This window comes from Lithobates pipiens, unplaced genomic scaffold, assembly GCF_037356315.1.
Source record: "Lithobates pipiens isolate NorthernLeopardFrog02 unplaced genomic scaffold, aLitPip1_a1.2 Scaffold_1, whole genome shotgun sequence".
NCBI lineage: Eukaryota > Metazoa > Chordata > Amphibia > Anura > Ranidae > Lithobates > Lithobates pipiens.
Window position 1 is genome coordinate 237,036,900 of NW_027507685.1, and position 24,634 is coordinate 237,061,533.

The window sequence follows — 24,634 nt, forward strand, 5'->3', positions numbered from 1 at the left end:
CAAGTCACTTAAGAAACAACAATGGCCCGATTTACCTTCAAATTTAACTAAAAAACTAATTTGGGCAATGACTAAACTCCAGAAACACACGGACCTGGTATTTAAACAATCTGATAAGGGTGGGAATATAGTACTTATGACACATCATCAATATCAGACTATGTGCCTGGATGTCCTACACAATGAAGCTTGGTATACACCCATCGATTATACCCTGATACAACAATTCATTGCTGAATTTCACAACTTGTGTATTGGAGCATTTTGAGAAGGCCTCATTGATTTTTACATTTATCTTGTTTAAATTCGTGGGTACCGAGATAGTCCATAATAATTTTTGTTGTCGTGGGGCAATATTTTGGAGTAGCCCCTGACACACCCCTTTTCCACTATTCAAACTTCAAGGATGATGGTGCCCGCCCTCTATCTCATTTTCTATTATCTAGATTGAGGCAACATCTTATAATGTACAGTAGTCATAAAAAATCCTTTGTTGTGTAGTAATTACTGGCCTAATGTTTATGTTCTCCATATTTGCACAACTGCCTTAAATGTTCAAGTTGTCAAGGGAACAAGACGCGAGATGAAATCTTCCAATGGGAACACCTGGTGACAACTGTCTAAGCCCTCGTACACACGGTCGGAGAATCCGTCGGAATGTGTCCTATCGGACCGTGTTGTCGGATAATCCGACTGTGTGTGGTATGCATCGTACTGTATCCGTCTGAATATCCGTCGGACCCAATTTTCCAACTTGTTGGAAATATTTTCTGACAAACTGGTCCGATCGGACATACTCCGATCATGTGTAGAGAATTTTGATCGGACAAAGTGCCACGCATGCTCAGATCAAATTCCTACACCAAAGCTATTTGCTACTAGCGTGAACGTAGTCCCGTCCAAACGAAATAACGTCATCACGTTCTGAACGATCGGATTTTCCGACAACTTGGTCCGACCGTGTGTATGCAACAGTTTCGGACACAATCCGTCGGACAAAATCCAACGGATTTGGTTGGCAGAATGTCTGACCGTGTGTACAAGGGCTTAGAGGGAATGTTTCCTTGTTTTGGTGTGGTTTACCAAAATGTTTATTGTGAACCTTTATTGTGAAGGGATAGATGGTACTATTCCTGAACCAAACACTTGAAAATATTTAATTGACAGTATTTAACATTTTATTATTTTTTGCTGGTCTTTTTTACCTTTAATAATATTTATAGCCTACGGGCTGAACCTGAATTCTGCTCTAAGAAGAATTATTAAAATGTAAGGTATATACTATATTATGTGTGTTCCTTGTATAATGCAGGAAATTAAAATAAGTTTTTCTTGCTGGAACGTTCCTCCATATGAGCCTTCAACATTACTTTGTTATCATACTTTCCCAACATCTGCAGAATTTTCATGAAAGCTACCTTCACCTCCTGGTTCCGAAGGCAGTATATGATGGGGTTCATAAGAGGGGTAACTACACAGTAGAAGACAGAAATCACTTTGTCCATTGTAAAGCGGATGTGGGAAGTGGGTCGAATGTACATGAAGATGACAGTCCCATAGAAGATGGACACCACAGCTAAGTGGGATGCACATGTATTAAAGGCCTTCTTTTGCCCGTCCGTTGATGGGATCTTCAGGACAGCAAGGACAATGAAGGTGTAGGATATCATGATCAGAAGGAAACAGCCCAAGATAACACTCCATGACATGACCATGAAGATAAACTCGCCTTCTGAAGTGTCCTCACAGGAAAGCTTCAGCAGAGGAGCATAATCACAAAAGAAGTGGTCTATAAAATTGGGAAAGCAAAACCTCAAGGTAGAGATCCAGACAGCGGGTGGGAAGGCAGCCAAGAGACCACCAACCCAAGCACCAATTGCCAGTTTTAAGCTAATCATACCAGTCATCAGAGTTGGATAATGCAACGGTCTGCAGATGGCCACATATCGGTCATAAGCCATCACAGCAAGAAGACAGTTTTCTGCAGCCCCAAAGCCGAACAGAAAATAAAACTGGGCCAAGCATGACGATGAAGAGATCTCTTTTTGTTGGGTCAACAATGCATTGAGCATTATAGGAATAGTTACTGTGGTGTACAAGACCTCAAGCAGAGAGAAATTGGCCAGAAGTATGTACATGGGTTTGTGGAGATGGGGGTTCACTGCCACTAGTATGACGACCAGGAAATGGGCTCCGATTGTGAGGACGTACATGCTGGAGAAGAGGGAAAAGAGAAACAGCTCCACCTCTCGCAGGGTTTCAAACCCAACAATGATGAAAGAGGCAGTGATACCATGGGTCCCATTGTCAGTTTTTGGCATTATCCTTGGAAAACAGACATTTTATAGTGAAAATCTGATATTTTAATGATAGTTTTTATTTAAATTATAGTATCTGGTAATTGTTGGAGAGTTAAACACCCTGATAGTCTCTTATATCTCTTGAGGATGCTATTGATCAGATATCTGTGCTTAAGCTGGCCATAGATGTATAGATTTCTTTCTTTCAGCATATAGGCTGAAGAAAATAAATCTAACAGATTTGAAGTGTATGCCAAGCTAAAACCTTTTTTTGTTGTTTTAGATATAGTGTGGAAAGGCCAAAACCCTGTCATGTTCTTAATGCTATTTTGTCCTTAGTTAAAGAGATTTTCCTCACTTCCTGCCCTGCTGACAACAGTTTCACCACATAGGAAGTGAGAAAAATTCTGCAACTAGGATGCAAACAGTAACTAAAGTGGAACCTAACTGTATCTGAGCCCCACAAACTGAAAACGCTATTAAATACATTTTTAATATTCAAAGCCAACTCAACTCACCCATGCATCCATGTCTCCCTGCTTTATTTTGTTGAGAAATCCCTTTAGCATTTCTAGTTGTGGCCAATTTTAGTAAGGGCGGATGATTCTTGTAGCATTTACTTACTGGAATGCATCTGCCCTTAGGTCAGACATGCAGAAAGCAGGGTTTGCTTAGCTGAAAAAACCCTCCTCTTCTCCTCCAGATGGAAGAAAAAAAAAGTGGCATGAAGACTCCTAGGATGCATGACATCATTTTGGCATAGGCCAGAAACCAGGAAGCAACTAAAGAATTGTAAAAAAAAAGTTTAAAACAAGTAAATTAAATATACACAGGTGTGCGCAGCCTATTGCATTAGGGTGTGCACCCCACAGCTCAAATACACGTGTGTGTGTGTGGGCAAAAGTTTTGAGGATGACGCAAATATTAATAATACCACTTCACATAGTCTGCTGCCTGAGTTTTTATGATGGCAATTTGCATATACTCCAGAATGTTATGAAGAGTGATCAGATGAATTGCAATTAATAGCAAAGTCCCTCTTTGTCATGAAAACAAACTTAGTCCCATAAAAAAACATTTCCAATGTTTGTGAAGATGGCTTCAGGGAGCCCAAGAAAGTCCAGCAAGTGCCAGGACCATCTCCCACAAATGATTCAGCTGTGGGATCAGGGCACCACCAGTGCAGAGCTTACTCAGAAATGGCAGCAGGCAGGTGTGAGTGCATCTCCACGCACAGTGAGAAGACTTTTGGAGGATGGTCTGGTGTCAAGAAGGGCATTTTCTCTGATGAATCCCCTTTCTGATTGTTTGGGGCATCCAGAAAAAACCTTGTCCGGAGAAGAAAGGGTGAGCGCTGCCATCAGTCCTGTGTCACGCCAACAGTAAAGTATCCTGCGATTATTCATGTGTTGGGTTGCTTCTCAGCCAAGGGAATGGGCTCACTCACAATTCTGCCTAAGAACACAGCCATGAATAAAGAATGATACAAAAACATCCTGCGAGAGCAACTTCTCCCAACCATCCAAGAACAGTTTTGGTGATGAACAATGTCCTTTCCAGTATGATGGAGCAAAAAGTGGCAAAAAAGGCAAATTGATAACTAAGTGGCTTGGGGAGAAAAACATTGAAATTTTGAGTCCGTGGCCAGGAAACTCCCCAGACCTTAAAGAGGAAGTAAACCCTGATGGGTTTACTTCCTCTTACATTCCCTGCAAAGGTAAAGAATAATGGACTACTATGCATCGCATAATGTGTCACTTACCTGACACAGGAGCCAGCGAAGTCACCGCTGTCCCCTGTAGTTCCGAGCGCCCATCTTCTTGGTGGGTCTCGCCGCTCCGCCGCTGTCATTCGGCAAAGCCGCAATGACGTCACTCCCGCGCATGCGCACAGGAGCTGCCACTCGCGGCATATCGCCGTTGACTGCGGCGCGCTCAGTCTTTCGGCAAATATCAGCGGTGCCTGTCTTTCGGCAAATATCTCCTAAACCACGTAGGTTTAGGAGATATTTCTTGGACCTACAGGTAAGCCTTAATCTAGGCTTACCTGTAGGTCAAAGTTGGTTGTAAGGGTTTACAACCACTTTAATCCCATTGAGAACTTGTGGTCAATCCTGAAGAAGCGGGCGAACAAAAAACCCCCCACAAATTCTGACAAACTCCAAGCATTGATTACGCAAGAGTGGGCTGCCATCAATCAGGATGTGGCCCAGAAGTTGATTGAATAGCATGCCAGGGGGAATTGCAGAGGTCTTGAAAAAGAAGGGTCAACACTGCAAATATTGACTCTTTGCATAAACGTAATGCCATTGTCAATAAAAGCCTTTAACACTTATGAAATGCTTGTTATTATACTTCAGTATACCATAGTAACATATGACAAAAAGATCTAAAAAACACTGAAGCAGCACATTTTGTGAAAATTAATATTTGTGTCATTCTCAAAATTTCTGGCCTCAGCTGTAGTTTCTCCATACAGGAGGTATCTTGAAGCTGTGATTACCAACAAAGGATTTTGTACCATGTATTAAATACATTTTGGTTACCGTGTTCAATACATTTTCCCTGTGTCATTCTATTTTATTACACATAACTTCATTTTTGAACTTATTTGTTTTTGTTTCTTTGTATGTATGGATTACATGTGGTGAAAATTTCATGTCAATAGCACCTTTAGAAATATACTTACCTAGAAAAATGGTAACGGGTTCAATACTCATTTTACCCACTGTATATTGTTTGGTTTATTAATGAACACATGGTTACATTTTTTGTTTAATCTACTTGGAATTCAGTTTTAAAGTATCATCAGATTTTAAAATGTAACTAAATAAAAGATGTTCAGATTATCACAAAAACATTTAAAGTGGTTATAAACCCTTACAAACCACTTTGACCTACAGGTAAGCCTAGATTAAGGCTTACCTGAAGGTCCAAGAAATATCTCCTAAACCTATACGGTTTAGGAGATATTTACCCGAAGACAGCCACCGCTGTCTACGGAGCATGTGCCGTAGACAGCGACGTGCAGGCGCACTGGGCAGGCCACAGATCGCGGCGATATGCCGCTCGTGTCGGCTCCCGTGCGCATGTGAGTGACATCATCGCGGCTCTGGCGAATCACAGCGCCGGAGCAGCGAGACCCAGAAGTCGCTCCGGGATACATGTCAGCGGCGGAGAGGAAGACGGAGGACCGCTTCGGGGGCTTCGTTCTCAGGTATGTTAGTCATAATGAGCTAGTATGCTATGCATTCTAGCTCATTATGCCTTTGCCTTACAGGGTGTGTTTTTTTGGTTTGTTTTTTGCCTTTACTTCCTCTTTAATGTTTTTGAAAATGTTAACACATTGCATTAATAAAAATATGTATTAGTTATGGATAGTAACATTATTATCACTAGACTGATATTATTGGAGGTGCCACATCCCGAAGGTTAATTACAACATGGTTTACATGGGGAAAGGTATTTTCTAGGCGCTACAATCTAACCATATACAAGTATAAAATACAAAGCTTTTATTAATGTATAACTTTAAATGAAAGACCAAGAGCTCTTCACATCATGGTTCAGAAATATATGCAAAACAACGTATAACATAAAAAAAAAACACAAGTTCTCAATGGGATTAAGGTCTAGGGAGTTTCCTGGCCATGGACCCAACATTTCAATGTTTTTACTTTCCCCAAGCCACTTAGTTATAGCTTTTACCTTATGGCAAGGTGCTCCATCATGCTGGAGAAGCATTGTTCCTCTGCAAACTGTTCTTGGATCTTTGGGAGAAGTTTCTCTCAGAGAATGTTTTTGTACCATTCTTTATTCATGGCTGTGTTCTTAGGCAAAATAGTGAGCGAGCCCACTCCTTTGGCTGAGAAGCAACTCCACACATGAATGGTCTCAGGATGCTTTACTGTTGGCATGACAGAGGACTGATGGTAATGCTCACCTTTCTTCCCCGGACAAGGTTTTTTCTGAATGCCCCAAAAAAATCGGAAAGGGAAATCAGAGAAAATTACTTTACCCCAGTCCTCAGCAGTCCAATCCCTGTACCTTTTGCAGAATATCAGTCTGTCCCTGAAGTTTTTCCTGGAGAGAAGTGGCTTCTTTGCTGCCCTTCTTGACACCAGGCCATCCTCTTAAAGTATTCTCCTCACTGTACGTGCCGATGTACTCACACCTGCCTGCTACCATTCCTGAGCAAGCTCTGCACTGTTGATGCCCCAATCCCATAGTTCAGGGATGTGCAATTAGCGGACCTCCAGCTGTTGCAGAACTACAATTCCCACGAGGCATAGCAAGACTCTTAGAGCCACAGGCATGACACCCAGAGGCATGATGGGACTTGTAGTTTAGCAACAGCTGGAGGTCCGCTAATTGCATATCCCTGCCATAGTTGAATCAACTGTAGGAGATGGTCCTGGCACTTGCTGGACTTTCTTGGGCTCCCTGAAGCCATCTTCAAAAACAGTAGAAATGTTTTTTCTATTATTAAGTTTGGGATTAAGTTTGTTTTCATGACAAAGAGGGACTTTGCAATTAATTGCAATTCATCTGATCACTCTTCAGAATATTCTGGAGTATATGTAAATTGCCATCATAAAAACTTAGGAAACAGACTTCGTGAAAATTAATATTTGTGTCATTCTCAAAAGTCAAGATTTTGTGAAAATTTATATTTGTGGCATGCATTACTCAGGTGTGATTTTGGCCCATTCTTAAAATCTTGAAGGTTCCTTGGGCCTCTTCTATGAACTTTGGTCTTTAGTTCTTTCCATAGATTTTCTATTGGATTCAAGTCAGGTGATTGGCTGCGCAGTTTTATTTTTATTTTTTTAAACCAATTGAGAATTTCCTTGGCTTTGTGTTTGGGATCATTGTCTTACTGAAATGTCCGCCCTTGTTTCATCTTCATTTGTCCTGGTAGATGGCAGCATATTTTTATCAAGAATGTCTTTTTTTTACATTCATTCTTCCTTCAAAGACATGAAGATTGCCAGTACCATATGCTAAAAAACAGCCCTGCACCTGACTAGGGATGAGCCGAACACCCCCCGGTTTGGTTCGCACCAGAACCTGCGAATGGACCGAAAATTTGTGTGAACTTTAGAACCCCGTTAAAGTCTATGGGACTCGAAAGTTAAAAAACAAAAGTGCTAATTTTAAAGGCTAATATGCAAGTTATTGTCCTAAAAAGGGTTTGGGGGCCCGGGTCCTGCCCCAGGGGACATGTATCAATCCAAAAAAAAAGTTTTAAAAACTGCAGTTATTTCGGGAGCAGTGATTTTAATGATGCTTAAAGTGAAAAAAAAAGTGAAATATTCCTTTAAATATCGTACCTGGTAGTTGTCTATAGTATGCCTGTAAAGTGGCGCGTGTTTCCCGTGCTTAGAACAATCCTTGCACAAAATTATATTTTTAAAGGAATAAAAGTCATTTAAAACTGCTTGCGGCTTTAATGTAATGTCTGGTCCCAGCAATATGGATGAAAAAATCAGTGAGACAAACGGCATGGGTACCCCCCAGTCCATTACCAGGCCCTTTGGGTATTGTATGGATATTAATTAAAAAAAGGAAAGGCGTGGGGCCCGCAGGCCCTATATACTCTGAACAGCAGTATGCAGATGGTGCAAACAAGACAGGGACTGTAGGTTTGTTGTTAAGCAGAATCTGTTTGTAATTTTGAACTGGTACATTTTTAAAGTGTAGCTCCAGTCAAAAAATCTATGTTTAAGCTTTTTGGAAAACATAGGGAAGGGTTATCACCCTGTAACATTTTTTTTTGCTGTCAGAGCACCTCTTCAGAAGATTTCCCCTCACTTTCTGTCCCAATGACAAATGTTTTTAGAAAATTTGGGGTTTTTATTGAAACAAGGATTGGTGATAAAGCATCAGTGGAGAGGAGACACGTTTTTCCCATATCAACTCTTACAGGAGAGCATTTCCCTTCCTAGGGGTAGATTTCATCTCACTTCCTGTTGTCTCCTTCTGTTTGCAAGTAGGAAATGTTTGTAAGTCAGATGGTTGAAAGTAGGGGCCTGCACTATATGCTCTGCAGAAATTTGGGCCTAAGGAGTTGGTGTTGCCACAACACTGCAAGCCCTCACAGTTACTCTTGGTGGGCACTGAAATGCTCTGCTGTGAACTATTATATCAAGAATTGTAAGTACATGCCATTGTTGAACAGTGGTAGAAAAATCAGGCCTTTGGTAGTGGTGGTGCTGGTGCCACAACACTGTAAGTCCTCACAGTTACTCTTGGTGGGCACAGGAATGGGCCCTACTGTGAAATATTAGATCAAGAATTGTAATTACACGTCCCTGTTGAACAGGGGCAGAAAAATTGGGCCTTAGGCACTGGTGCCACAACACTGCAACACCTCACAGAAACTCTAGTTGGAGTGAAGGAATGAGCCCTGCTGCAAAGTATTGCATCAAAAATTGTAATTACACATAGTTACATAGTTAGTAAGGTTGAATAAAGACACCAGTCCATCCAGTTAAACCTGAGTGAGTGTCTACAATTGTCCCTATCCCTGTACATTCTACATTGCACACTCACATTGCTCAAGGAGCCCACATCCAAGGTCCCCATTCATATACTAGGGCCAATTTTGGACAGAAGCCAATTAACCTACCTGCATGTCTTTGGAGTGTGGGAGGAAACCGGAGTACCTGGAGGAAACCCACGCAGGCACAGGGAGAACATGCCAACTCCAGGCAGATAGTGTCGTGGTTGTGATTTGAACCAGTGACCCTTTTTACTGCTAGGTGAGAGTGCTAACCACTACACCACTGTGCTACCCAAAACAGGGGCTGAAAAATTGGGCCTTAGGCACTGGTGCTGTTGCAACATCACTGCAACCACTCACAGATATTGTAGTTAAGCGCAGAAATGAACCCTCCTGCAAAATATTGCATTAAAAATTGTAATTACACGCCCCTGTTAAACAGGGGCTGAAAAATTGTGCCTTAGACACTGGTGGCGGTGCCCAGAACCAAAAATGTTCTTGCAAACTATCAGCATGATCATTTCGGAGGAGGAGGATAGTCACTCAGCATAACATGATAGTCACTCAGCATCAGCATAGGCAGTGTTGAAGTGATCTGACATCTGAAAATCGGTTACATCAGCATTAGGTGCTTGGTAGCTGGTGGTGACCCGAGACTGATTCATTTTTATGAAGATCAGTCGATCAACCGAGTCGGTGGACAGGCGCACCCTGTGATCGGTTACAAAGCCTCCAGCAGCACTGAATGTGCGTTCCGAAAGAACGCTGGATGCGGGACAGGCCAGTAGCTCAATTGCATACTGTACAAGCTCTGGCCGGTGATCCATCCTCAAGACCTAGTAACCCAGAGGATTTTCGGTGGGAAAGGTGTCCAAGTCTGATCTTGCCCCTAGGTATTCCTGCACCATGTAAATCAGACGCTGGCGATGGTTGCTAGAACTGATCATACCTTGGGCTGCAGACTAAAAAATTGTCTGAACACATCGGTCAGAAGGCCACCTCCAGCGCTCCTTCCTGGCAAGATAAGGTCCGCAACCTTACCCTTGTAACGTGGATCAAGGAGGGTTGCCAGCCAGTAATGATCCCTCTCCTTGATCTGACGAATACGAGGATCCTTCCGCAGGCTTTGCAGGATCAGGGAGGCCATGCAGCGTAGGTTAGCTGAGGCATTTGGTCTGGAGTCCTCTGGGTCACAAAGGAAACATGATCCGCAGCCACCTCCTCCCAGCCACGTACAAGTCCATGGGTTTCTTGGGACTGTAAATGATCCCTTAACCACTTACAGACCGGACCATTTTGCTGGTCAAAGACCAGACCACTTTTTGAGATTCAGCACTGCGTCGCTTTAACTGACAATTGCGCGGTCATGCGACGTGGCTCCCAAACAAAATTGACATCCTTTTTTTCCCACAAATAGAGCTTTCTTTTGGTGGTATTTGATCACCTCTGCGGTTTTTATTTTTTGCGCTATAAACAAAAATAGAGCGCAATTTTGAAAAAAAAAACGCATTATTTTTTACTTTATGTTATAATAAATATCCCCCAAAAATAAATAAAAAAACATTTTTTTCCCTCAGTTTAGGCCGATATGTATTCTTCTACATATTTTTGGTAAAAAAAATCGATTATTGATTGGTTTGCGCAAAAGTTATAGCGTTTACAAAATAAGGGATAGTTTTATGGCATTTTTATTAATATTTTTTTATTTTTACTAGTAATGGCGGCGATCAGCGATTTTTATTGTGACTGTGACATTATGGCGGGCACATCGGACATTTTTGACACATTTTTGGGACCATTGTCATTTCTACAGTAATCACTGCTCTATAAATGCAGTGATTCCTGTGTAAATGACACTGGCAGTGAAGGGGTTAACCAGTGAGTGGCAGTGTAGGGGTTAAGTGTTCCTAGGGGTGTGTTACTGACTGTGGGGGGGTTGGGCTTTCATTTAGTGAACACTGATCTCTGCTCCAATCACATGGAGCAGAGATCAGCGTCACTAGTTGCTAGGCAGAATGGAGAAATGCTGTTTACAATGGCATTTCTTCATTCGGCTGCTCCGTGAGACGATCACGGGTATGCCCGCGGCGATCGAGTCTGCGGGTCCCGTGACCGGACTCACGGGGGTCCCGACAAGCGCGGGAGCGCGCAGCCGGTGTCGCACTCCAAATTTAAAGGGACATACAGGTACGCCCATTTGCCTGCCCGTGACATTCTGCTGACGTACATCGCCGTGCGCTGGTCGGCAACTGGTTAAAGACTGCTGCTGAGTTCTAGGCTCCACCTCCATGCTGACACAATCCTCGTCTTCCTCGTCCTCTTACTGCGTAATCGGCAGGCCAGCAGAAATGCTGTCTGGATAAAGGGGGGCTTGAGAGGCAAGGTAGTCCTCCTCTTTCTGCCTCTGTTCTGCCTCAAGTGCCCTGTCCATTATTCCACACAGCGTGTGCTCCAACAGGTGGACAAGAGGGACAGTGTCACTGATGCATGCATTGTCACTGCTCACCATTAGGGATGAGCCGAACACCCCCCGGTTCGGTTCGCACCAGAACTTGCGAACGACCCCCGCGTTCGGTACGAACGTTAGAACCCCATTGAAGTCTATGGGACTCGAACGTTCGAATTGGAAAGTGCTAATTTTAATGGCTAATATGCAAGATAGTGTGCTAAAAAGGGTTTGGCGACCTGCCTCCTGCCTCAGGGGACATGGGTCACTGCAAAAAAAAGTTTTAAAAACTACCGTTTTGGCGGGAGCAGTGATTTTAATGACGATTAAAGTGAAAAAAAAAAAGTGAAATATTCCTTTAAATATGGTGCCTGGGGGGTGTCTATAGTATGCCTGTGAAGTGCCACGTGTTTCCCGTGTTTAGAACAGTCCCTGCACAAAATGACATTAAACGGAAATAACACCATTTAAAACTGCTTGCGGTTTTAATGTTATATCTGGTTCCTGCAATATGGTTGAAAATCATTCAGAAAAATGGCATGGGTAGCCCTCCCTGCCCATTACCAGCCTATTTGGGTCTTGTACACATATTAAGGGGAACCCCGTACCCATATTAAAAAAAGGAAATGCGTGTGGCCCCCAGGCCCTATATACTCAGAACAGCAGTATACAGGCGGTGCAAACAAGACAGGGACTGTGTAGGTTTGTTGTGTTAAGTTGAATCTGTTTGTCATTTTCAACCGGTACATTTTTAAAGTGTAGCTCCAGTCAAAAAAAATATCTTTAAGCTTTTTGGAAAACATAGGGAAGGGTTATCACCCCTGTATAATTTTGTTTTGTCGTCCATCTTTTTTCATCTCACTTGCTGCTGTCTCCTTGCGTTTGCAAGTAGGAGATGTTTGTAAGTTGGATGTTTGAAAGTAGGGGCCTGCCCTATATTATAGCGGTATGTACTGGGTACAGAGCACGCAGACAGCACGCACTATCTCCTAACACTACTGACTGCAAGCTCTATTATTAACCACTTGTTAGCCCAATGTTTGCATAAAGTGAAAGATGAAGTTATGCTGAGTAAATAGATATCAAACATGTCACTCTTCAAAATTGCACATGCCCGTGGAATGGCGCCAAACGTCGCTACTTAAAAAATCCCCATAGGCGACGCTTTAAATATTTTTTTACTGGTTACATGTTTTGAGTTGCAGAGGAGGTCTAGGACTAGAATTATTGCTCTCGCTCTAACATTCTCGGCGATACCTCACATGTGTGGCACATGCGAGCACATGGGGACATGGGCGCTTTAATTTTTATTTTATTTTTTTATTGTTCATTTTACTTTATTTTAGTTTGACATTTTTTTTCCCAAAAATATATTTTTGATCACTTTTATTCCTATTACAAGAAATGTAAACATCCCTTGTAATAGGAATATGGGATGACAGGTCCTCTTTACAGTGAAATCTGGGGGGTCAATATAACCCCACATCTCACCTCTAGGCTGGGAAGCCTGAAATAAAAAATAAAAAAAAAGATTCTGGCTTTGATCGTACTGGCGAGTTGGTAGAAGCACCAGAGGGCGGTGAGGGGTGGGGGGCGTCTATGGCTGGGTACTTCAGGGTATCACCGAGTATGGCTGGGTATCTCTGAGTATGGCTGGGTATGGCAATTTATGGCAGGGTATTACAGAGTATTGGCGGGGTATTGGCGGGGTACTACAGAGTAATAGCGGGGTACTGCAGAGTATTGGGGGTACTGCAGAGTATTGGGGTACTGAAGAGTATTGGGGGGTACTGCAGAGTAATGGCGGGGTACTGCAGAGTAATGGCAGGGTACTGCAGAGTATTGGGGGGTACTGCAGAGTAATGGGGGGTACTGCAGAGTATTGGGGGGTACTGCAGAGTAATGGGGGTTACTGCAGAGTAATGGGGGGTACTGCAGAGTAATGGCGGGGTACTGCAGAGTAATGGCAGGGTACTGCAGAGTATTGGGGGGTACTGCAGAGTAATGGGGGTTACTGCAGAGTAATGGGGGGTACTGAAGAGTAATGGCAGGGTACTGCAGAGTAATGGCAGGGTACTGCACTGCAGAGTAATGGCAGGGTACTGCACTGCAGAGTAATGGCGGGGTACTGCACTGCAGAGTAATGGCGGGGTACTGCACTGCAGAGTAATGGCGGGGTACTGCACTGCAGAGTAATGGCGGGGTACTGCAGAGTAATGGCGGGGTACTGCAGAGTAATGGCAGGGTACTGCACTGCAGAGTAATGGCAGGGTACTGCACTGCAGAGTAATGGCGGGGTACTGCAGAGTAATGGCGGGGTACTGCAGAGTAATGGCAGGGTACTGCACTGCAGAGTAATGGCGGGGTACTGCACTGCAGAGTAATGGTGGGGTACTGCAGAGTAATGGCGGGGTACTGCAGAGTAATGGCAGGGTACTGCAGAGTATGCACTGGTATTGCAGAGTATTGGCAGGGAATTGAGGGGTTAAATTCGGTGAGCAGCGATGTGGGCACTGCAGATGCAGCCCACATCGCTGCTGACACCGATCTCTTTCCCCTCCGCTGTACCGATCGGTACAGAAAGGGGAGGGAGGAACAGGCGTCATAACATGACGCCGGTTTGTTTCCAAGTGATCACTCCGTCATTTGACGGAGCAATCACGTGGTAAACGGCCGCTATGAGCGGCCGTTTACCGTGATGCGCCGGGTCCTATGGACCCGGCGGTCACGGATGCTCTCGAGTGCGCACACCTCGGGGCACGCGAGAGCAGAATTCTGGGAGGCCGTTAATTAACGGCCTCTCTGAGTTAAACAACCGCCCTGAAGCCGTTAATCGGCAATGGGCAGTTGTTAAGTGGTTAAAGCTAGATCACTAGCTATATAGGTGAGGTGAATATAGTGGTGTATACTGCAGTCAGGGCACAGACAACAACCACTACACAGCAGCAAGATAGGAAATCAGCCAAAAACGATTGGTGTGTACTGTGTTGAAGGTACACAGAACACCCACTGCTTCAGATGCAAAGTAACACACTACAGGAGGCCGCCTTAAAGGCGGCCTTATATAGTGTGGGGCGTGCACTACACAGTCTGAGCTATGATTGGCCACAGGCATCGCCTGTGGCCAATCATGGCTCTCCTCGCTGCCGGCGCTGCGATTGGCCAAGCATGCGGGGTCACAGTGCATGCTTGGCCAATCATCGGACAGCAATGCACTGCGCCAACGCAGTGCATTGTGGTCCGCGCGCGCGTCACTCGAATTTTGACGCGAACGGCCAAAACGTTCGGAATTCGCCGAACGGACGAACGGCCAATGTTCGAGTCGAACGTACGTTCGACTCGAACACGAAGCTCATCCCTACTCACCATCCTCGTGGCCTCCTCAAATGGTGACAGGACAGTGCATGCCTCCACTGATCATGGCCCACTGGCTTGGGGAAAAACCCAAGCTCCTCTGACCCTGTCCTGGTGCCATAGTCACACAGGTACTCATTGATGGCCCTCTGCTGCGTGTGCAGTCGATGCAGCATGGCCAACGTTGAGTTCCACCTGGTGGGCATGTCACAGATTAGGCGGTTCTTGGGCAGGTTAAATTCCTTTTGAAGATCAGCCAGCCGAGCACTGGCATTATATGACCGGCGGAAATGCACACATTTCCTGGCCTGCCTCAGGACATCCTGTAAGCCCAGGTACCTGCCAAGAACTGCTGCACCACCAAGTTAACGTGAGCCAAACAGGGCACATGGGTCAGTTGTCCCTGTCAGAGGGCGGAGAGGAGGTTGGTGCCATTGTCGCAAACCACCATTCCTGGCTTAAGCTAGCGTGGCGACAACCACCTCTCAGCCTGCCCCTGCAGAGCTGACAGAATCTCTTCCCCAGTGTTGCTTCTGTCCCCCAAGCACACCAGCGCAAGCACCGCATGGCAACTTTTTTGCCTGCGTACTTGCGTAGCCCCTTGAACGCCTACGGATCACCGCTGGTTCCGAGGACAAAGCACAGAAAGAGGCCATGGAGGAAGAAGAAGAGGAGGGAGTGGAGGAGAGAGGTGTGTCAGAATCACCAGTAGTAGCATTTTGGAGGCGTGGTGGTGGAACAACCTCCAACACTACTGCACCTTGTCCTGCATCCTTCGCAGCTGCCAGCAGAGTCACCCAATGCGCCGTCAAAGATAGTTAACGTCCCTGCCCATGCCTGCTGGACCATGAGCCAGTGGTAATCAGCATCTTACCGCTGACCGCCCTGTCCAGCGAGGCCAAGACATTGCCTTCCACATGCCGGTAGGGAGCCGGAATCACCTTACGTGCAAAAAAGTGGCCTTTGGGAACCTGCCACTGAGGAACCACACATTCCACAAAATCAAGGGAAGGGGGCTGAGTCTACCAACTGAAAAGGCAGCAGTTGAAGTGCTAGCAATTTAGCCAAGCTAGCATTCAACCGCTGGGCACGTGGATGGCTGGGAGTGAACTTCTTTTGGCGGTGCAGCAGCTGGAGCAGGGAAATTTGCCTGGTACAATCTGACGACGGTGTACAGATAGCAGATTGCCCGCAAGTACTTGGCTGTGATACACCTAATTCTACACCTTCATTCCTCTCAGTGCAGGTTTCAGAGAGGACTGAAGGTATAGTGGGGTTGGAGATCCCTGCTGATGAGGAGCAAGGAGAGGTCCACTTTGTTCTTTAGTGTGTGTCTTTTAGGCAAGCTTGCCAATGAACTGTATGGCAGGTCGACACATGTCTGGTCAAGCATGTGGTGCCCAAGCGGCTGATGTTTTGGCCACGTGCGATATGCTTGAGACATATGTTGCAAATAGCAGCGGTGCGATCTGATGCCCTCGTCTCAAAAAAGGCCCACACCAAAGAACTTTTGGAATAACACGCAGAGACAGCAGCGGCCTGCACATGTGGAGCTCTGCGGTGTGATGCAGTCGTGTGCTGCCCTTAAGCTGGCCCCTGGAGGGCAGCCTGCCTCATTGGAGATGGGCCTCCTCCTCCTCCTATCAGGCACCCACATGGAGTCAGTGACCTCATCATCCCCTCCCTCCTCATCACTGGAGCAAACCTGGCAGTATGCTGCAGCTGGGGGAACAGGACTGCCAGATTGCTGTCCTTCTTGGGCACCCTCTCTCTCTGGGATCACGTTACTGCCTTCCTCTATCAGAGCCTTCAAAACGCTGGGCATTCTCCTGGAGCATGTACCCAACACTGTGGTCAAACAGTTTGGGGGACTCCTCAGGAGGACATGGTGGGGCTAGGGAAGGAGTGACTGATGCCATTGAGCTGAGGGAAGAGGCCGCGTTGGCAGCTGCTTTGCCAGACAAAGTACCCTGAGCCTGGGTGAGAGAGGATGAGGACGGCCTGGTCTCTACCAAGTCTTCGGCATGTTGAGGCTCAACATGGCCAGCTGCCGAGAAAAAGGACGAGCATGTCCCACGGCCACGTGCTGATGAGGATGCACCGTGTCCACGACCAGCACTGTTGCCTCTAGACACAGAGGCTGCTTGCCCTCTTTTATTGTCTCGTGACTGTCTGCCTCTCCTTGTTGCCCTTCCAGACATACTAATGGACTGCAGGGAGATGCAGCTGTACAAAGCTGGGACGTATATATATATATATATACTGATTATACTTCAGCTAGCAGAATCAATTGCCTGCCTGTAGTATCAATAGTATGAGAACCCCGGCAATTGTATTCAGGTAAGCTTTAGGTGCACACTGTGCAAAGGACACTATAACAAAATACTGCAGCTCCCTGCCTGTATTTGTATGAGAACGTCAGCAATTGTATTCAGGTAAAGCTTTAGGTGCACACTGTGCAAAGGACACTAAAACAAAATACTGCAGCTCCCTGCCTGTATTTGTATGAGAGCACCGGCAATTGTATTCAGGTAAAGCTTTAGGTGCACACTGTGCAAAGGACACTAAATCAAAATACTGCAGCTCCCTGCCTGTATTTGTATGAGAACGCCGGCAATTTTATTCAGGTAAGCTTTAGGTGCATGCTGTGCAATGGACAAAGTACACTAAGTGAAAATAGTGCAGCTACCTTCCTGTCAGTATATTATGAAGTGAATAACAGGAACGGATCTAGCTAAATTGAATACAGTGTATAAATATATATACAACACACCTGGGATGCATATATATCCTCTACACACTGTAACTGAAGCTAACTGACTCGCCTGCCTATTCTATCTAACTTAAAGAGGAAGTAAACCCTTCCAAACAACTTGGACCTATAGGTAAGCCTAGATTAAGGCTTACCTGTAGGTCCAAGCAATATCTCCTAAACCATATAGATATTTGCCCGAAAATGGGCACCGCTGTCTACGGCGCATGCGCCGTAGACAGCGGCGCGCAGGCGCACTAAATGCGGCAAATCCAAGAATGGATTTGCCTAATTTGTCGACTCCCGTGCGCATGCGCGGGAGTGACGTCATCGCGGCTTCGCCGTATGGCAGCAGCGGAGCTGCGAGACGCGACTCCCGTGCGCATGCACGGAAGTGACGTCATCGCGGCTGCGCCGCTGTGATTCGTCGGAGCTGCGAGACGCCACCAGCAACATGGATGCGGCGGACTACAGGGGACAGCGGCGACTTCGCTGGCTCCTGTGTCAGGTAAGTGACACATAATGAGCTACTATGCGATGCATAGTAGTCCATTATGCTTTACCTTTGCAGGGAAAAAAAGAGGAAGTAAACCCATCAGGGTTTACTTCCTCTTTAAATCAAATGATATTGTTTCTCTGTCTATCCCCCTCCACCACCGCAACACACTACACAGGCCGCCACGCCTTATATAGTGTTGGTGTTGGTATGAGGGTGTTTTTGGGGTGAGGTGCAATGCCATTTGACCACCAAACATGGTGTGTTTTATGGCATCCAAAGAGTTCAATTTTGGTCTCATCTGACCAAACTATAGTCTCCCAGTATTTCACAGTCTTGTCTAAATGTCATGCAGCAAACTTTAAATGGGCTTCAGCATGCTTTTTCTACAGCAGTGGAGTCTCACGTGTTAAGCATGCATACATGCCATGTCGGGTGAGTGCATTACTTATTGTTTTCTTTGAAACAAATGTACCTGCTACTTCCAGGTCTTTCTGAAGGACCACAAGTGGTCCATGGCTCTTGGACAACTCTTCTGATAATTCTTTTCACTCCTCTTTCAGAAATCATGCATGGAGCACCAGGTCGTGGCCCGTTTATGGTGAAATTATGTTCTTTCCACTTCCGGCGTATGGCCCCAACAGTGCTCACTGGAACATTCAGTGGTTTAAAAATCCTTCTGTAACCAATGGCATTAGTTTTGCAACAATAAGGTTGTGAAAGTCTTGAGAGAGCTCTTTGCTTTTACTCATCATGAGATGTTTGTGTGACACCTTGGTAATGAGACATCTTTTTTATAGGCCATCAGTTGATATTAATTTGCACTGGCAAGGGGCAGGATTGCTGTCTAATTACTGATGAATTTTAGCTGGTGTCTTGGCTTTCCTTCCTTTTTTGCACCTCCCTTTCTTCACGTGTTCAATACTTTTTCCCTGTTGCATTTCATTTTATTATATTTACCTTAATTTCTGAACTTATTTGTTTTGGTTTCTTTGTATGTATGGATTGCATGGATTGTTACCAACATGTGATGAAAATGTGCATATGTTTTATAGATACACCCCTAAGTTTCTATGAGGTGCCTATTGAGATGAGCAGAGAAGTGGGCCATTCTATGTGAAGATAAAATACCAATCCAAGAGATATTTAGACTTCAAATAGTTAATTCATTCATTAAGTTAATTTAGAGCCAATTCATACCACATGCAGTGCGTTTTTTTTCTGCATCAAAACACATAGAAAGATGGTTATATGGTTTGCAAGTTCATAGTTCACATCAGTGCGGTCAATTCCAGGAAAAAAAGATGCTGCATTTTTCCTGCACTGGACTGTACTGGAATGCGGCAAAACACATTAAAAATGCACTGGGATGCACTGGAAAAGAAAACAGGAAAAATAGAAGAAAAAAGCATCTGGAATGCATTCGGAAACACATCAAAAATGCACCTAAATGTGCCAAAAATGTGTTAAAAGCGTGCATGCAGAAATGCACATAGAACAGATCTGGAGTGCATTTTTGTGGTGTGAATCGGCCTTAGGGAGGAACTGCAGTCTGCCCACATAACTTGTATTAAAAACATCTTTGCCATTCTGAAGATTCCCTCCAACCACTTTGCATATTATTTTATATATACTGTGATTATGTACTTGCCAAATATGCTGCAGAAATTTCCCTCCACTGAGTCTGGTTGCAGCCATTTTAACTGTGGGCAGCTGAAGCTGCTGCCTGTTCACTTTCTGGATTTACACAGACAGACAGAGGCACACATCCAGCTCCACAGCTCTCATTGGCCCTCTTATGACTCATCCCCCCTCCCTTCCTAACCAACTCTTACGAGAGTGAGGAAGAGAGAGCTTTGCATGAGGACAAGAAATAGGAAGTGGGCTGTATAAGGTATTTATTGGCGGAAAAAAATGGGCTAAAGATTTAATAGATGGAAAGTTTAAAAAAATGACTCAAGGTCCGCTTTAATGGCCAGTGCACACCATAGAAGCGCAGCCCAGAAGCGTTCCATGCTTTTCTGCGTGCACGTTTTTGATGCGTTTTTAATGCACTCTAGTTCTTTTTTTTCACTCTTTTTCTTCATCTTTTTTTTATTTTTTTTATTTAGTAGTATGCGACATACAATGCAAAGGCAGCTTCACAGAATGTGTGATACAAATAGTTACAAACAAACGATCATATTGCATGGGTATCAGAGCCAGTGGTAAGAAGTCCGAGGAGAATAGCACGTGTACAGCTTTGCGGTCATGTCAAGATAAGATTAAAGCTCCACCTCGTTGGGATCCTCTACCACTTAAAATATTATTAATACTAGCCCTGCTACCCTTGAAGAGTTTAAATATCCATTGATAGGGGAAGATTATTGTGTAGTAGTCAAATGGGGTTGGAACATACCATTTTTTTTTTTTTTTTTTTTTTTTTAGAGTGAAGACGGGAAATAGTGGAACTAAAAGGAGGGAGAAGGGAAAAGAAAAGATTGGGGAAGGGAATGGCAGAAAAGGAAGAGAAGGGCTAAGGGGGTGTTGTGGGTAAAGTGGAAAGGGTGGAGCCCCCTCCCAGGGAGCAAGAGACCCCCCCCCCCCCCCCGGCTCACCAGCTCGCCAAGGTTTGGAACAGCGATCTCTGGCGATCACCATGAGCTTACTATGTCTCGCGGAGGTATTCTTCCGAAAAGCGAAACTGGGTCCAGTAGAACCATCTGTTCCCATGCTCCTCCGTTTTATCCCTTATTGTGGCAGTCAGGTCTTCCATTCGTTCAATGTCATTTACCCTTGCGAACCACTGGACCCTTTTTCTTCATCTTAAGTTCACACCACATGCAGTCCAGTACATTTTTTTTCTGCATCAAAAACACATGGAAAGTAGGTTAAATGGTTTTCAATTGCATAGTTCACACCAGTGCATTGCAGTTCCCCCAAAAAAAAAAAGGTAGAACATGCTGCATTTTTCCTGCACTGGCCTGTACTGGAACGCACCTAAATTTACCAAAAAGCAAACTAGAACGCACCGGAAACACACCTAAGCGCACCAGAAATGCACTTGAACACACATATATAAGTACATACAGAAGTCCTTATTTAAGGTTAAGAAAAAAGAGGGGGAAAAATGCACTGTGCATCACAAACACACCAAAAACACATCAAAAACGCGCATGCAGAAAAGCATCTGGAATGCATTTGGGCTGCGTTTCTATGGCGTGAACTGGTGCTAAATAAGAACATGTGTGTCCCAGTATGTTTGGTGCATTTAGGTGCATCTTGGTGCGTTTATGATGAGTTTTACTGCTTTCCAGTACAGTTCAGTGCAGAAAAAATTCAGCATCGTCTACTTTTTGTTCTGGAACATCATGGAACTGACCCCACTGGTGTGAATTATGCCATGGAAAACTATATAACCTACTTTCCATGTGTTTTTGATGCAAAAAAAAAATGGACTGCATTTGGTATGAACTGGTTCTAAGGGCCAGTTCACACCATATGCCTCGTACACACGGTCGAACTGTTTGACATACTTAGTCCGTCGAAACACATTTCAGCGGAGAATCCGCTCGTGTGTGGGCTTCAGCGGACTTTTTCAGCGTGCAGTCCGGAGTACTAAGAATTTCGGTTTTTCCGAAAATCTGTCCGTCGTACTTTGGTTTCAGCGGACAATACGGTCGTCAGTATGCTAGTTCGACGGACTAAGAATGGCGCATGCCCAGAAAGGATTTACACAGCGGAAGGGTGCTTTGCTGTGTCTTGGACTTCCTATTTCTAGTCCCGTCGTACGTGCTGTACACGTCATCGCGCAAGCTTTCGACGGACTGTTTGTGCATCCGTGTGTGGTCAAGTCCGTTCAGTGGAAACTACAACGGATTGTCCGTTGGATTGTATGACGGACTAAGTATGCCATACAATCCGCTCGTGTGTACGCGGCATTAGAAGCACAGTTGGATGCATTCTGGATGCTTCTCTGCGCATGTGTTTTTGATGCTCTCCAGTGCATTTTTGATGATTTCCCCCCACCCCTCTTTTTTTTTAAATAAGGACATGTGCGTTCCAGTGCTTTTTTGATGCGTTTCGGGGAAATTTCAGTGCATTTTTAATGAGTTTTACCACCTTTCAGTACTGTGTTTAGTGTGGTAAAAATGCAGCATATTCTACTTTTTTTCTGGAACTGCAAGCACTGGTGTGATCTATGCCAGGGGTCTCCAAATTTTTTAACCAAAGGGTCAGTTTACTGTCCTTCAGACTTTAAGGGGGCCAGACTGTAGCCATTTGGAGTAGAAAATGTCCCGGTATCAGTGGGGGTTTCATGCAGTGGGAGTAATTGTGCCCCATTATTGGTGTCAGAGGGAGGAACTGTACCCCATCATTGTTTTTTTTTAGGCTCCATTGTTGGCATCGTTGGGAGGAATTGAACCCCATCATTGGTGTTATTAGGCTCCATTGTTGGCGTCATTGGGAGGAATTGAACCCCATCATTGGTGTTATTAGGCTCCATTGTTGGCATTGTTGGGAGGAATTGAACCCCATCATTGGTGTTATTAGGCTCCATTGTTGGCGTCGTTGGGAGGAATTGAACCCCATCATTGTGGTTATTAGGCACCATTGTTGGCGTCGTTGGGAGGAATTTAACCCCAGCATTGGGGTTATTAGGCTCCATTGTTGGCGTCGTTGGGAGGAATTGAACCCCATCATTGGTGTTATTAGGCTCCATTGTTGGCGTTGTTGGGAGGAATTGAACCCCATCATTGGGGTTATTAGGCTCCATTGTTGGCATCGTTGGGAGGAATTGAAACCCATCATTGGTGTCATTGGGAGGAATTGTACCCCTTCATAGGCATTAGCTGGGGGGAATTAACCCTTTAAAGTCCACATTTTTCAATGAGTTTGCATGACTCATAATGTGCTCTACCAAACGGTGGAGCAGAACGTTAAAGGGTTAAACCCCATTGTTGCTATCAGTAGATGAAATAGTGACCCAAGGGCCAGATAAAAGCATGCAAAGGGCCGCAGTTTGGAGACCATTGATCTATGCCATTGAAAACCATATAGCTGACTATCCATGTTTTTTTAATGCAAAAAAAACAAAACGCATTGGACTGCATGTGGTGTGAACCGCCCCTAAATGCAGAGAAATAACTCAACGCCAATGGGATAATTTCTTTTGAGAACTAAATATTTTCATGAAAAAATAATCATGGGATAAAATAAACTGATGTACATATGTGTTCTGTGTGATTAAATCTTTATAATAAACAAATGCCAAATTTTATTAAAATATCGTAGCCCTGATAGAGAAATGTTTTTGCTATCGAAATGTAATTAAAAAAAGAATAATTCTATTATGAATGCATATTTTCCTATTTACAAACTAAAAAAATGATGTGGGAATGTGCAGTGATGGGATACTCTCTTTAGACAGTACTGGTCTTTTCCTTATAATATAATAATACAGACCTGTGAGGTTCTCTGGGATCTGAACTGAACAAGTCACTGAGAAGAAGAGCTCGGGGTATTTATGGCGTCTAATACGCAGAGCTGTATCTGGAGGTTTGAGCTTTAGAGAGTTACATTATTATCACATTTCCCAAGTCACCAAAACACCTCTAAAGAATTAAACCAGTAAATATAACTGAATCTCAGCAAACAAGGTATCCCCGGCCTAAAGTTAAAAAAAATAAAAATAAAACTAAAACCCAAGAGCACAATATATAATATATTGGGGTTATTGGTCCTTAGAAGTGGTGGCTGCATTCATTTTCTTTTTTCAAACTTTTTCCTTTACTTTCCTTCCAGTAGCACACTTCCTCTACTAGGGTATCAACGCTCATTCACTGTATTGTAACTATGGAGGAGCAGAGTTGTCACCCTAGGAGAGGAAGTGTGTTGGGACTACAGAACACCTCCCCCTATCCTAATCTTCATAAAAAGGGAGGTGTCCAGTAGTTCGCCGAACTGAGATCACTGCTAACTGATAACAGTCAGCATAGGCAGAGAGTACAACTCACAAGGTTTCTGGCAGGATCAACAGGTATTATGCCCTGTACACGGATTTTGGCCCAAATTTCTCTTGCATACACACGGTCGCACAAAGTTGTCGGAAAATCCGATCGTTCAGAACGCAGTGACATAAAACACGTATGACGGGACTATAAAGAGGGCAGTAGCCAATAGCTTTTGTCTCGTAATTTATTCTGAGCATGCGTGGCTCTTTGTCCATCAGAATTGTCTACACACGATCGGAATTTAAACGATTGGATTTTGTTGTCAGAAAATTTTAGCTCCTGCTCTCAAACTTTGTCGGAAATTCTGACGGAAAAAGTCCAATGGAGCCCACACAAGATCGGATTTTCCGACAAGATCCGGTCACACATTTTCCATCGGAAAGTCCAACCGTGTGTACAGGGCATTACTTGCACTTATTGAACAGATATAATAAAACTCTTTCGTCTGAAGACCAGACTGGAGCAAAAGTTGATTGTTGGAGTTTACATATTTGTATTTTTATTGCATATATCTACAGTTTCAGAACAAATAATATACTGTAAGGCCCCGTACACACGATCGGACTATCCGGCGGACTTCGTTTTTGCAGCGGAGGTCCGCCGGGCTTTCCAAGTGAACGGACTTGTCCACACACGGACCACAGTCCATTCATTTTGAACGTGACTTCAGGTACAACGGGACTAGAGAAGGAAGTCAATATCGTCGCTTCCATCAGCGAGATTGACACCTTGCGAGCCCATCACCTGGTATGGGCTTTAAGGGTAACCCCTACACCGAAAAAACAGCGT

The 24,634-nt window shown here is 44.5% G+C and overlaps 1 protein-coding gene across 1 annotated transcript; it reads right to left on the reverse strand.

The window, feature by feature from the left end:
* Positions 1–738: 738 nt before the first annotated feature.
* LOC143976548 (olfactory receptor 10C1-like) lies at positions 739–23,355 on the reverse strand. Its single transcript, XM_077478742.1, has 2 exons — positions 23,298–23,355; positions 739–2,325 (listed from the first exon to the last, which is right to left on the reverse strand). Exon 2 carries the CDS (start codon positions 2,319–2,321, stop codon positions 1,317–1,319), a length of 1,005 nt encoding a protein of 334 aa, XP_077334868.1. The 5' UTR covers positions 2,322–2,325; positions 23,298–23,355; the 3' UTR covers positions 739–1,316.
* Positions 23,356–24,634: the final 1,279 nt, after the last annotated feature.